This window comes from Malus domestica, chromosome 17 (assembly GCF_042453785.1).
Source record: "Malus domestica chromosome 17, GDT2T_hap1".
Classification (NCBI taxonomy): domain Eukaryota; kingdom Viridiplantae; phylum Streptophyta; class Magnoliopsida; order Rosales; family Rosaceae; genus Malus; species Malus domestica.
The window spans coordinates 32,624,385-32,638,877 of record NC_091677.1 but is presented as its reverse complement, the minus strand read 5'-3'; the positions used below and the strand labels follow the sequence as shown (position 1 = coordinate 32,638,877).

At 36.4% G+C, this 14,493-nt stretch overlaps 1 protein-coding gene and 2 non-coding genes across 4 annotated transcripts; 2 read left to right on the top strand and 1 right to left on the bottom strand.

Annotated features, from left to right (window-relative positions):
- Window positions 1–314: 314 nt before the first annotated feature.
- Window positions 315–3,510, bottom strand: LOC103405852 (ras-related protein Rab11D-like). 2 transcript variants are annotated; one of them, XM_008344866.4, is made up of 3 exons: window positions 3,297–3,500; window positions 2,997–3,217; window positions 315–999 (listed from the first exon to the last, which is right to left on the bottom strand). In XM_008344866.4, the coding sequence occupies exons 2-3, from the start codon at window positions 3,215–3,217 to the stop codon at window positions 564–566; spliced, it is 657 nt and encodes a 218-aa protein (XP_008343088.1). In that variant the 5' UTR covers window positions 3,297–3,500; the 3' UTR covers window positions 315–563. The 2 variants fall into 2 exon arrangements, with proteins under 2 accessions (XP_008343088.1, XP_008343087.1); XM_008344865.4 differs by having other exon boundaries at window positions 2,997–3,510.
- An 8,582-nt stretch (window positions 3,511–12,092) lies between these two features.
- LOC139193914 (U2 spliceosomal RNA) lies at window positions 12,093–12,288 on the top strand. Its single transcript, XR_011578457.1, has one exon. It is a non-coding gene; the product is annotated as a U2 spliceosomal RNA (small nuclear RNA).
- Window positions 12,289–14,022: 1,734 nt separating this feature from the next.
- On the top strand, window positions 14,023–14,218 carry LOC139193915 (U2 spliceosomal RNA). Its single transcript, XR_011578458.1, has one exon. It is a non-coding gene; the product is annotated as a U2 spliceosomal RNA (small nuclear RNA).
- The last annotated feature ends 275 nt before the right edge of the window (window positions 14,219–14,493 follow it).

Genomic DNA, 14,493 nt, shown 5'->3' with positions numbered 1-14,493 from the left:
CTGCCCTCCCATGCCTTCCTGTTTTGTGTGGTCACGGTTAAGCCACGTCAACATTTTATATTGTTTTTTTTATAGAGATAATAAGACAAAAATGAAATGTAATATAAATTGTTGACGTGGCTTAACCATAACCACACAAACAAAAGGGCACGGGCACTGGGAGGGCAGACAATCCTTGTCCTAAAAGTTGTAGTAGTACAGGATACGACCGAAAACATTCATCAGTCTTTTTGTATACAAGCGGCATTGGGTAAGGACGAAATTACATACAACAACTAAGGTGTAGTAGAGTCGATGTTCATGATTTTTGCAAGTACACAAATGAAGCTAAAATACTATAACAAGCTACGAATTATGATCCGGCGGCCACAAGTTCGGGTATACAAGGAAACGAACCCACCCAACGTTCAATATACAGACCCTGGCCTGGCCTATTAGACAGTTTAGCCAGCAATGTATCTGAAAAACTAGTTTTTTTATTCTAAAGACAGATTCCGGTGATCATATACAGAAAGCGGGATAAAAGAAAAGCCCGAAAAAGAAAAGCACGAAAATTACCAGTTCTAGTTTGAGCAGCATCCAATTCTCTTGAAAACAGAACCATCATCTTTGACATTTATGGTCTGTCCTTTAGACGGAACAGCAGAAGCGCTTCCATTGTTGCCTGCCTCGACTGCCCTCTTGCTTACCACCCGGTATATTTGAGTCAAGACTTGGGTAAATGCACTTTCTACGTTGGTTGCTTCCAACGCAGAAGTTTCCATGAAGTAGAGGGACTCTCTTTCGGCAAAAGATTTACCATCCTCTTTTGAGACAGCCACCAGATGGCGAAGATCTGATTTGTTGCCGATGAGCATCACTACAATGTTGGGGTCTGTATGGTTCCTCAGTTCCTTCAACCACCTTGCTACATTCTCAAATGTGGCATGCCGAGTGACATCATACACTAGCAAAGCACCAACAGCCCCTCGGTAGTATGCACTTGTAATGGCACGGTACCTATAACAATAAGGAATTTAGTGGAAACTACGTAATTTAGAACTTAACAGCAATTTTACAACTTCAAACAACAACTTGCAATTGTAGCTAGAGGGCCATTTGACCCTGCAATGGATGTAATTTCCGCTTGAACATGACGCCCAATGTGAGGGAGATTCAGACCACGGCAACATATCTGCAATCAACACTTTTACCCAAATATAACTCCAACTATTTACAGTTCCTGTTTTTTTAGATCGTATTAGAAAGCTCTATGGTCTAGCAACCGCTACAGTACCTCATGGTAATCAGTGTAGCATACACTGAACAACGGAATAATACACAAGACTCCAATCCCGGGCAGTATCAACAACAGATTAGCCAGCTGATTTATCTTTCCCCCACTGGACCTTGTGAGCCAAATAGTGTTTTTCGCCAATTCATATCATGCTTTTCCTTGAGAAATAATATTCTCCAACTAGACTCAATAGAATTCAATCACTTGCACACAGCTAACACGTCATAATGTTTATACACATGACATGAACATAATCAGTAACTTTCGCGTTTTCAACAAAACTATATGAAAGTCAAAAGCGGTTGCGAACAATACTTAGGTACAAAACTTCTTGTAACACGACAATTAACTCATAGGTCAGAAGTCTGGTCATAAACAAAAGCTAGAAACACAGTGAGTTCAAAACCAAATAGTTTTCGCAAAGCAAACTTCAAAGTTACATTTCATAAGCCAAAGATCATTTCCATGAAATTAGGCAAAAATAATTGGCCATCAACAGCACTGCAGAGTTGCATTACAATTCAACAAAACACAAAACTGAAAATTTTCAAATTCCTTTTCTTTTCCTCTGAGGATTGGTTTGTAGGCAATATTCTATTCAAATATAGTTCAGGCATGCCTCTTTTGTGGTGAGGCGATGGAAGATATCGACCATTTTTCAAATAGTATCTTTTCGTTAGAGGTGTCAGGATGTGTTGACATGGCCTGCCCAAACACCCTAAACACAAACCTTTTTCTTGATTGGGCTCTACATATAGAGAACAAGCAACAACAAAAAGGAAATAACAATATTAATTTGTCAGAAAAACTGTTGGTGTGTAAGCAGCTCTTGGAACACCTATATGCAATGATACTGAGGAACAAAAAGCCTAACCCTATTCAGGCCATTAGTAATGCTACTAATTGTCTCCCAACTTTGCCATAAGATACAACACCACACAATAGAGGAAAAAACAAACACATCCCCTCCCACAAAGGGGATCAAATGGCAACCCCTGAAGGAGTACTTCATTAAACACAATTTGGATTCTCCAGTTTAGAGAAGCAATCAAGCCATGTCTGGAGACCCAGACTAGAGAACTGTCCCAATCGCAGAATGTCAAGCCTTGAAGGAGGGATTTCCATGAAAAGTGAAATAAGGTTGGACGAAGAAGCAAAACAGAAGGCCACTCTAAAGTCCAAACTAGTATTTTGAAAGCTCCACGAGCAAAAAAATATGCTATGGCAGCTGGGAGTGGTCAAGAGAACATCTTCCTCAACCAATTATATATACAAGTATCAACGTATCCTTTCCTCAAGAAAAAGAGGACTGCAATAATATGAGTATGCAAAACTTCGCAAAACTACAGGTAAAATTTCAAAATAAGTGGTTAAAAATTAGGGAGACAGAAAAAAAAACTCCATAACCCCCACGAAATTTCCGAAAACAGGGGAAAACCCTTTTGATAAAACTGAATCTTGGGCTCTTCCTGTTCACCTCAGATATCAAACTTGCACACAAAACAATCTGTCAGGCTTCATATATTAATATCAGAAGAAATTCAAAGGATAACCCTACTGACTATTGAGCATACAATTCAATCAAAACTCGAGCCAAGAAATTATATCAAAATATTTCCAAGTCAACTCAGCTAAAAGAATCAAAAACCCAAATCAGAAAAACTAAAAAAAAATAAGGAGAACAGATAGAGGAAAAAAGAAAGAGGAGGAAAAATATCACCTTTCTTGGCCAGCAGTGTCCCAAATCTGAGCTTTGATGAGCTTGGAATCAACGGTCAAAGTCTTGGTGGCGAACTCGACACCGATGGTAGACTTGGACTCCAAATTAAACTCGTTCCTGGTGAACCTGGAAAGCAGGTTCGACTTTCCCACCCCAGAATCCCCAATCAATACCAGCTTGAACAAGTAATCGTACTCATCGTCACCTTTGTACCCCGCCATCTATGATTTTATATCAATTATTCAAATATTCAAATCTCAATCAATCAATATATACATGTATATGTATATATATACATACTTCTTCTTGCTGAGAGAGAGATGAAGAGCAAAGAGACAGCTTTTTTCTTGGTTTGGTCTAACAATTGTGGAAGATAGGCATCATCGCAGCTGTGAACGGGGATGTGGTGGTCATTGAATTATTTTTTTATATTTTTACTTTTAGGAAAGACAAAGATTTGGGTTTTTAATTTTGAAGAATTTTCACTTTGCTTGCTGCCAATCTACTTCTTTTTTTCTTTGGAGGCAGATTGTCTGCCCCTATTATGGTGTCCTTCCAATCCCCTTAAATTTGTATGGTCATTATTAAATCACGTCAATATTTTATATTAATTTTTGGGTAAAGTACAAAAAACTACCTCAACTATTGGTCTCACGACACTTTCATACCTCATCTTCTTAAAATGACAATGTCATACCTCATCTTACGAATTTGTGCCAATGTCATACCTCCGTCAAATTTTCTGTTAGTTTCTTTGTTAAGTGCTGACGTGGCTAGATACGGGCCACTCACTAATCCAACTGAATTAAAATATAATTAAATATATTTTTTAATAATTAAAAATTTAAAAAAATTATATTAAATCCCTCTCTCTCTCCCCTCCATCTCGCCTCTCTCTTCTCTGCATCCCCAAAACCCCTTCCCAACCGACTCCCCTGTCCCCTTCCCACCCGTCCCCCCCCAACCTTCCTCCTCCACCCTCTCTCTCCCCTCTATCTCTCTCACATCTCCCTCTCCTCTCCACCGTAGTCTCATTCCTCCCCACTTTTCTCTCTCGCCGTGCCCATAACCCCCCAAACCCACCTGGATTTTTTCATCTACCCTCCTTTCTCGGATCTACCTGCAAGCTCCGACCCGTTTCACTCTCCCACTTCATTGCCCACCGTCGTCGCCTTCTCCGAAGCTATTAAGGAGAAAGGGAGAAATGGAGAGCTGTCAAGGTCGGGGCCGACAAGATTGCCGTCTTCCCCTAACCCAAACCCAGATCCCACCCCAAACCAGCCACTCCCATTCCGACCAGGTGCCTCTCTTCTCTTCCTCCGCCGCTCTCTTTATTTCTAACCTACAAGCATGCATAAAAAACAAGGCACCCACCAATTTCATTTCCTTTCTCCCACATTTTCCAAGCAACCAAACAAAGCAAAACCATTCAATTTTTCCCAAAAAAAAAAAGCCCAAGTTGTATTCATAAGAGACTCGGCAGCGGTGGTGGGTGCAGGATTGCTGCTGCGTTTTGCTGGGCTTGAAGATGGTGCTGGGCTGCGAGAGCAAAGGGAAGTGGTAGAGGCGATCCTCAACTTCTGCAAACCCGACGACGAAGTCGATTACTTGGTAATCGTGGGGCGATAAGGCTGTCAAGGATTCGCAGAAGTAATCGAACCCATATGGGTAGTTTGGTAAGGAAAGGGAGGAGATCAATGGAATGAGTGGGTACCCAGAGAGGGGCGAGGTTGGTGTGCCGGAGATCGGCAACTTCGATGTCATCAGTTAGAATGAGGAAGAAGGTGATGGTCATTGGTAGATGGAGTCGATAATGAAGATGAGACAAAGGAGGGTGAGTGCGAGTTGCAGATGAGAGAAATGTGGGTGGGGTTGCAAATGAGAGAAGGGAGAAAGGGGGTGGATGGGGAATAAAGAGGGTGGATCGAATTTGGGGAAGACGGGAGAGGGAAATGAGGTGAGTCCCCATGTAAAAAAAATATTAAATGATTTTAATTTTTTAGTTTTTAATATTTAATTAATTTTTTAATATTTTATTAATTTATTTCAGCCGCGTCACTATTTAAGCCAAGCCACGTCAGCACTTAACAGAGAAACTAATAGAAAAACTGACGGAGGTATGACATTAGCACAAATTCGTAAGATGAGGTATGACATTGTCATTTAAAAAAGATAAGGTATGAAAGTGTCGTAAGACCAATAGTTGAGGTAGTTTTTTGTACTTTACCCTAATTTTTTTTTTATAAAGATAATGAGACAAAAAATAATAAGAATATAAAATGTTGACGTGACTTAACCGTGACCGCACAAATAGGAGGGGATGAGAAGGGCATTATAACAGGAGGGTAGACAATTTGCCTCCTTTTTCGTTATCCAAAGTTTTCAAATTTGAATTTTATAAATGGCAATTTTGTAACCAAAATTAAAAGAAAAACTAATAAAAATGATTTGAAAATTTTGAGTTTTAATTATAACGATAAAATAAAGGGTAAAGTTAATAGTACTGGATTAACTTTTAGTGTAAAAATATGATTTTTCATTAAAACGAACAGTATCAGAAATTTTTCGTTAAAGTTCGTAAAATTAAATTCAAAGTAAAAGGTTTTTGGAAGATTTTGAAATGGAAAAGAAAAGAAAAAAGATGGACTGCTTTTCTGGTTGCCCATCTAGCAAGAGAATAAAAAGCCCAAAGATATGAAAGAGTAATAAAAAGTTAAAAACCCTAACCCCCGGAACATGTTTGATATCATGTCATAATACAAATAGTTAAATTTTATTTCCAAGTGTCTAATTAATTATGTAATTCAGTACTACTGTTTGGTAGTATTCCTATTCACTTGAAAGTAAAAGGTATTAGGTTTGAATATCGTGAATGGTAAATTCAATATAAATTAGGTTGCTCCTTGTGTGGTTTGATCGAATTTATTCTCGTCTTAGTATAAAAATATCGATATACTCAAAAAGAAAAAATCTAATTAACTGTATTTTGATATTTAGTATATTAAACTGTGTTCTTGTAAAACTAAATTTTTTTACCAAAAAGAGGTCTTCGTCTCTTTCTCCTCAGCTTTCCATTTTCTGATATGACTAGCGAGTGTGACCTTAAAAATTGACAAAATAGAAATGAAAATTATAGAGTATCTTTGGGTTCAACGCAAACATTCAAGTACAATCAAACATTATTTGTAAATTTGAACGTAAATAATGATATATTCTGTGCGTTATGATTTAAAGGAGATGATCTTTTTTGGATCCATTTTGTGGGAATTTTAGGGATCTTCATATCTTAGTCGTTTATCGTACATTGTGTAATTAGTTTTCGTCAGATACTATTTATGCTTAATTTTAAATAAAAAAGTCAAATGAATTTTGACCGCATGATACACTATGAGTGGCTAAGATGTGTGGATCCCTACGATCCTCACAAAATGGATTCAGATAGGATCCAATTCCCAACTGGATAGGGTTTTTTGGGATTTGAAAGAAAAGATACTTACATTCAAATTCAATCATCAATTCTAACTAAAATTAATTATCAAACAAGATTTCAATATTCAATTTTGGAAAAAACTGAAAACAAAAAATGAATGGTTATCAAACGATCTTGGTTATAGACTAGATCACAAAGGTTGAACAACTCTACAAACATTTTCGATTATGAGGTGTATATGAGGATGCACCTAAAACCAACGTCACTCTACTCTAACTTACAAACTAGGACTAGTTTGGTATTGCTGTGTTGTGAGAATAAACAGTTGTGATATAAAACAGCAGAGTGTTTGATAAATTTTTTTGTAAAAGTGATTTTGGAAAAAAAAAAAGAAAAAAAAATAATGTTATAGTGTTTGGTAAACTTTTATGTAAAACAGTTGTACCTGTATAAAATGACAAAAAATGGTATGGTATAATGTACCATTATTTTAATTTTCTTAACAAATAAATGATAGGAAATATAATACAATAATTATCTAATATAACTTATTTTATTTATTTATAATTTTTTATTTTAATCTCTCTTTAGAATTCTAGAAGCATCAGACTCTCTGTTTTTAATCTAACCTATCCTCTCCATCATTTTCACCGTCCGACTCTCATGCAACCTCTCCTCCCTCAATTTCTCCGTCCTCACTTCCATTTTCTCCATCACCACCTCCACAACCACCACCCGGTCGCCACAACCGCCTCAATTTATTTCCTGGGTTTCTTTTATTTTACCATTCTACCATAATAGATTTAAGATTTAAGATTTAAGATTGAAGCTTGAAGGTTTGAAGGGAGCTGAGCTTAATTTGCAGATAATCCGTGCCTATAATTCAAATCCACACACTGCCAAACAGAGCACGCCATTAATGGATTCAAATACCCACCAACCCAGTTGCACCAACGAATTCTGGGTAGCTCAGAATTTGCTCCGAGCTCCCTCCTCACCAATTTCATCTACGGGGTGTGACTAGCTTGGGGTGGATGGGTGTGGCAGATGGGTGGAGGGGGCGATTCTCACTCGGATTCTAGACTGGTTCTTGCTCGAATTATGGGTTGATTCTCACTCGGATTATGGGATTCGAACCAATCGGCAAATTTTCAAAAATGGTTTCTTAAAAAGATTGAATATTTTTCTTATTTGTGCATTTGGAGGATCTGGAAAGAGAAAATGGATGAATGTTGGTGTAGTGGTGGTGGTCGGTGTTGAGCAAGGAAGAGAAGTGAGACGCGAGGGGTGAAGGTAGGATTGCCATTTGAAAACTTTCATTAAACATTACTGTTAACCCGTGTTGCTGTGATAAAAAGCCGGTTTTTGAAAGCAGCACATAACTGTTTCCACTTTACAGATGTTTCTCACAACAATTTTGGAAATAAGTGCTTTGTTGTTGAGTTACCATTGGGCTCAACTTTTTATCATCCCAGCTTTTAAAAAAAAATTAAGCAGTACCAAATCAGGGCTTATATACTTAGCATTATGGTTTAATGATATTTTTCTTTACTTATAAAATATTTACCTTTATTTGTAAGCGAGAGGTATTAGATTTGATTATCAACAAAGTCAAATTTGAATCACATTATTACTAACTATTATGAAACTAAGCTCTCATTCATTTAATGTAAATAATATTGTTTGTTAAAAAAAAACATATGAACCATTTACACCATGCTCTTGATTATGTTCTTATAAAATATCCACTCGTAAACCAACCCAATAAAATCCTGCTGGACCGGCCGACCAAGGCCCAAGGCTATGAACATATCTTTTCTCACACAAAAAGCAACTACTTGCCCAACTGTTGTGATATTTTATGGCAACTTTTAATTTTAACGAATGTTGCAGATTCATCGAGACGAAGAAAGTACAATGATGTTGCTGGATAGTGCCACAAATGCAAGCCTAATTCTTTAAAGGGGGAATTTGCTTAAGGTTGTTAAGAAAAACAAAAAAAAATCAGCTAGTGGCTTCGCTTCAGCAGTCCACCATTCTGATGGCAGGAAAGACTTACACACTTCAGCCTCCTCTTAGCCACTATCGAATTATTCACCACATTCAAAAATCGAACTCAAAATGGGTCATGTGGAATATTGACCTTAGTTGGAGAAATGATTATGTACATGTGGAATATTCCCTCAAATCCATTCAATATTTCACACAAATCACAAGCTCTCTATCATGAAGTCACTTCTAACACGTAAAATGTGCATCTCCATTGGGAGACTCGATAATAGGGTCTTCACAATTGTTAAGGACCTCTTTAGGACTCAACAAGTATATTCGAGTCCCTAACAAAATATTTACTTCAATGAAGGAGTCCCTACATTTGAATCCCCAAACAAATATAAAAAGGAAAAAAAAAAAAGATTGGGAGTTTGAAAAGTAACTCTTCGATCTCCAACAATAATTTTGAAGAATTTTCACTTTGCTTGCTGCCAATCTATTTCTTTGTTCTTTAACCAAGGTTTTCAAATTTGAATTTTATAAATGGCAATTTTATAACCAAAATTAAATTCTAAGGTAAAACTAAATTAAAGTAAAAGGTTTTTGGAAGGTTTTGAAATGGAAAAGAAAGGAAAGAAAAGGGACTGCTTTTCTGGTTGCCCGAAATCTAGCAAGAGAATAAAAAGCCCGAAGAAATGAAAGAGTCTCTAATAAAAACCCAAACCCTAAACATGTCGGAACACGTTTGGTATCATTTCATAATACAAATAGTTAAATTTTATTTTCAAGTGTCTAATTAATTGTGTCACTCAGTACTAAGGTCTGATGATATTCCTATTCACTTTGAAGTAAGAGGTCTTAGATTTAAATCTCGTGGATGACGAATTCAATCTAAATTAAGTTGCTCATTGTATGACTTAGTCGAATTTCCTCTCTCCTTAGTATAAAAATATCGATATACTAAAAAAAAAAATCTAATTAATTGTATTATTATATTTAGTATATAAAATTGTGTTCTCGTAAAACTAAATTTTTCTACCAAAAAGAGATTTTCATCTCTTTCTCCACAGCTTTCCACTTTCTGGAGGGAGTGTGACCATCCATATGACAAGCGAGCGTGACCATAAAATTTGACAAAATAGAAATGAAAATTATTAGTGATGCCATAATAGAGAGAAATAATCATAAAAGTACAAACATAATTTTTAAATTTGAACGTAAATAATGATATATTCCGTGGGTTATGATTTCTAAGAGAGGATCCTCTCCAGATTCACTTTGTAAGGATCTTAGGGATCCCCATATCCTACCCGTTTATCGTACATCGTACAGTTAATTTTTGTCAGATACTATTTATGTTTAATTTAAAAAAAAAGTCAAATGATTTCTGATTGCACGATACATGATGAATGACTAAGATGTGGGGATCCCTAGGATCCTCACAAAATGGATCCGGATAGGATTCAATTCCCACTGGATAAGGTTTTTTTTTGGATTTTAAAGAAAAGATACTTACATTCAAATTCAATCATCAATTCGAATTGAAATTAATTATCAAACAAGATTTCAATATTCAATTTTGGAAAAAACCGAAAACACAAAACGAATGGTTATCAAACGGCCTTGGTTATAGACTAGATCACGAAGGTTGAACGACTCTACAAACATTTCCGATTATGAGGTCTATATGAGGACGCACCTAAAACCACTGACACTCTACTCTAACTTATAAACTGTTTGTCACTTAGTATTATGGTCTAATGACATTTATCTTCACTTATAAAACATTTATCTTCACTTGTAAGTGAGAGGTCTTAGATTTGATTCTCACCAAAGTCAAATTTGAACCACATTATTACTAGTTATTGAGAGGCTAAGCTCTTACTCTTTTAATTAAAATAATATCGTTTGTTAAAAAAAAACTTACAAACGATTTACACCGTGCTCTTGGTTATGTTCTTATAAAGATCCACTCGTAAACCGGCCCAATAAAATCCTGCTGGACCGGCCGACCAAGGCCCAAGGCCACGAACATATCTTTCTCACACAAAAAGCAACTACTTGCCCAACTGTTGTCTAGTGTTTGGTGTAAACAAATAAAAAAAAAGTCGTCCAACAACAACGATCTCAACATATCCCAGCAAGCATGACATTCTACCAGCAAGCATAATCTGCAACGAGATTACAACTACAATCACCACCCAGTGAAGATCAAGCATCAAACCACAACGATCGCGACCCACAACTAAGGTCAAACATCAATCCGTGATGTTATTTAGGCGCATTCAAACAATGGTTAGGACTTATTGCCTACACAACTAGATATGTGCCAGCTACAAATTTAAATGTGTAATGCTAAAAGTTAGGATGAATAACTTGTGTCTTTATGCCTTTTTTTGGTAAAGGCCAGATTAAATAGGATAAGTGCAATTAAATTTGACATGAATTACGTTTGTTGTTTTGTAGAGTTAAGTATATCATGAGTTCTTTCCAAAAAACAAAAAAAAAAGTATATCATGAGTTTGATATGGATCTCATAGCGAATAGAAAGAACTAAACCCCTAAAAGAAGGTCCCCCCCGTCCCTTCAACCCCAACCATCTGGAATTTTTGAACTACAATCCATAAACAATACATCAAGTAAAAAATTTGATGGTTCTTCAAACTAAATTTGCTTCGCACCAAGAGACAAACCAAATCTATTCAGCTGATAAGCGCACTCGTTTGCTTGACAACATTTACAATTTGAATTCAGTCACCTCTAAAATGTACTTGTCGATAGTATGAATCTGGAAGAGAAACGTAACTTTATGTATGAAAGTGTGAATTTCACGATACTTGAGAGTAGTAAAGTAAAAATAATCCTATTTTTAAATGACTATGCAAGACTTTCATTTTCCGACGTGGAAAAATCAACTGGTTATCACCAGAACCATAAGGACACCAACACAAACACAAACGCAATTAAACCTATATATTCATACGGTGATGGTTGGAAAACATATACATGTATGTATATAATCCTCTTTAATTATTCAAGAAGAACAATTCCAAACCTATCGACATGAAGTTCAACGGTGACTAGTAACTAGTACTGATCGCAAATCTCCGGCAAAGTCATTTGGAATTGCTTTAAAAATAACCGCAAGCGCTTGTAATGAAAATATTTTCAGAACCAATTCTAAGTAAAAATACAAGTAAATTATGGAAAAGCATTTGAAGTGCTTATTGGAATAAACACATAACTAGTGCTTCTTACGGGAAACACTTCAAGTGTGTTTGAAACCTAAAAACATTTTCTCTAAAAGCGTTTTAATCATTTTAAAGACACTTCCAAATAAATTCCTAAAAGCAAAAACTTTAGGGTTGAAATTTTCATCCAAGAGAAGAGAATGCAATGTGGTTTTACAAGAAAATGTATTATTTTCTTGAGCTGACAACTCCCTTTGATTTGAACACAGTTTCAAATCTTCCTCTTGTCCTCCAATTTGGTCTGTTTTAATGCCACAAATAATAAAATAATTGTAAAATTAAGGGCAGTGGGCACCAAGACTTAAACAACAAAGACAAAGTGATAGGCATACTGCATACAGGTTTTATATCCCACATCCGCTGGTGGAAGAAGTACGTTAGTGAAGTGGCATATAAAAACACAAGCCAAGCTTGAAGAAAAGCATACCTTTCTCGGCCTTTTGGCTAAGATCAAGTGTAGTATCTGTTCTTATCAGTTTAATATCTGATACGTGGGCCAATGGTTCACATGATATTAAATTAATTTTTTTAGGAAGAGAGTCCATTACAATAGCTTGCTATTGGGACTTTCGAGCGTCGGCCAAGCGTTGCACTATAGCATGGGCTTGGCGCATCCCACCAAATCTAGTTAGAATTTTTGAGGTTTCACTCTTCAATGGTCCAATATGTTAAGAAGTAGAACGGTTTTGAGTTTTTTTTGGAGATTACAATGGTTGTGGCTAAAACATAGTTTTGGGAGCATCTCCAGTTGTCTTTTATCCCTAAAATCCATTCAATATTTCACACAAATCACAAGCTATCTATCATAAAGTCACTTCTAACACTTAAAATGTCTGACAAAGTGAGGAGAGGTGTCATATTAGACCATCTCCAATAGGAGACTCGATAATAAGGTCTTCACCATTGTTAAGGACCTTTATTTCAACGAAAGAGTCCCTACAATTGAATCCCCAAACAAATATAAAAAGGGGTAAAAAAAGATTGGGAGTTTGAAAAGTATTTCTTCGATCTCCAACAATAAAAAAAAAAAAAAAAAAAACATAAGAAACAATCTAAACTGTTGATTTTAACAGAGCAAAAAAGAAAAGGTAGATAACAAGTGCGTTGTGGGGCATGCATTGTCGCTGAGCTTTGCACCTTCAACATTCACGTGGGTTCAAGCCCACTTTCTCCAATTCTTCAAACTGGCTACACTATTTAGAGTCTTTATCCGCATCCTTACATTTGAGGATTTTTATAGGAATTCCGATGAGTTCCTATACTTTTCTATACTTTAGGGACTTCTTTTCTGGCCCGTTGGAAGCCTTATGTCTTGAAATATGAGGTTTATACGGTGGTAGGAACTCACCCTTGCCCTGACCTCTCTTTTGTCACCTCCGGCCACCAGCTTGAGAGTTCGGTGGATGTTTCTCCCATTCCGGCAAGAAATCCTGCGGATCCGCTCATTTGGGTCAGCACTCGGCTCTCACCACTTTATAATTATCTTGGACAACCCAAAAACATTTCAACAATTTTGTGGGAGCCCATTCGGGTCAACACATATTTCTAAATGACTCTACAAGACTTTCATTTTTCGACGTGGACAAGTCAACTAGTTATCGCCAGAACCATAAGGACACCAACACAAACACAAACAGCAATTAAACCTATATATTCATACGGTAATGGTTGGAAAACATATACAAGAAGAACTATTCCAAACCTATCGACATGAAGTTCAACAGTGACTAGTAACTAGTACTGGTCGGAATTCTGCGGCACACTTATTTGGAAATGTTTTAAAAATAATTGAAAGTGTTTTTGGTAAAAATATTTTTAGAACCAATTCTTAGTAAAAATCCAAGTAAATTCTTAAAAAGCACTTGAAGTGCTTCTTGGAAAAAACACATAACTAGTGCTTCTTACGGGAAACACTTCAAGTGTGTTTGAAACCTAAAATTTTTTTTTCTCTAAAAACGTTTTTAATTATTTTAAAAGCATTTCCAAATAAATCCCAAAAAGCAAAACCTTTAGGGTTGAAATTTTCATCCAAGAGAAGAGAGCTCTGTGGTTTTCTTTCAATACTCATCCTTTCGAGTTTAAAACGACTCTCAATTGGTTCAAACTTGAGCTGACAACTCCCTTTGATTTGAACACAGTTCTAAATCTTCCTCTTGTCCTCCAATTTGGTCTGTTTTAATGCCACAAAGAATAAAATAATTGTAAGAGTAAGGGCAGTGGGCACCAAGACTTAAAACAACAAAGACAAAGTGATAGGCATACTGCATACAGGTTTTATATCCCACATCCGCTGGTGGAAGAAGTACGTTAGTGAAGTGGCATATAAAAACACAAGCCAAACTTAAATAAAAGCATACTTTTCTCGGCCTTTTGGCTAAGATCAAGTGTAGTATCTGTTCTTATCAGTTTAATATCTGATATGTGGACCAATGGTCCACACGATATTAAATTAATTTCTTTAGGGAGAAAGTCCATTACAATAGCTTGCTATTGGGGCTCTCAAGTGTCGCCCAAGCGTTGCACTACAGCATGGGCCTGGCACATCCCACCAAATCTAGTTAGAATTTTCGAGCTTTCACTCTTAATGGTCGAATATGTGGTTCCTTAACAGTAATCGGTTAACAAGTAGAACGGTTTTGAGTTTTTTGGAGATTACAATGGTTGTGGATAAAAGACTAGTTTTGGGAGCTTCTCCTGTTGTCTTTTATCCCTCAAATCCATTCAATATTTCACACAAATCATAAGCTCTCTATCATAAAGTCACTTCTAACACTTAAAATGTGCATCTCCATTGGGAGACTCGATAATAGGGTCTTCACAATTG

What these genes read in the sequence shown, in the direction of transcription:
- LOC103405852 (XM_008344865.4), bottom strand. Translation starts at nt 3,217, where the DNA reads ATGGCGGGGTACAAAGGTGACGATGAGTACGATTACTTGTTCAAGCTG. An exon ending in GACACTGCTGGCCAAGAAAG is followed by an intron (nt 1,000 to 2,996) that starts GTGATATTTTTC and finishes TTATTGTTATAG; the next exon opens with GTACCGTGCCATTACAAGTG.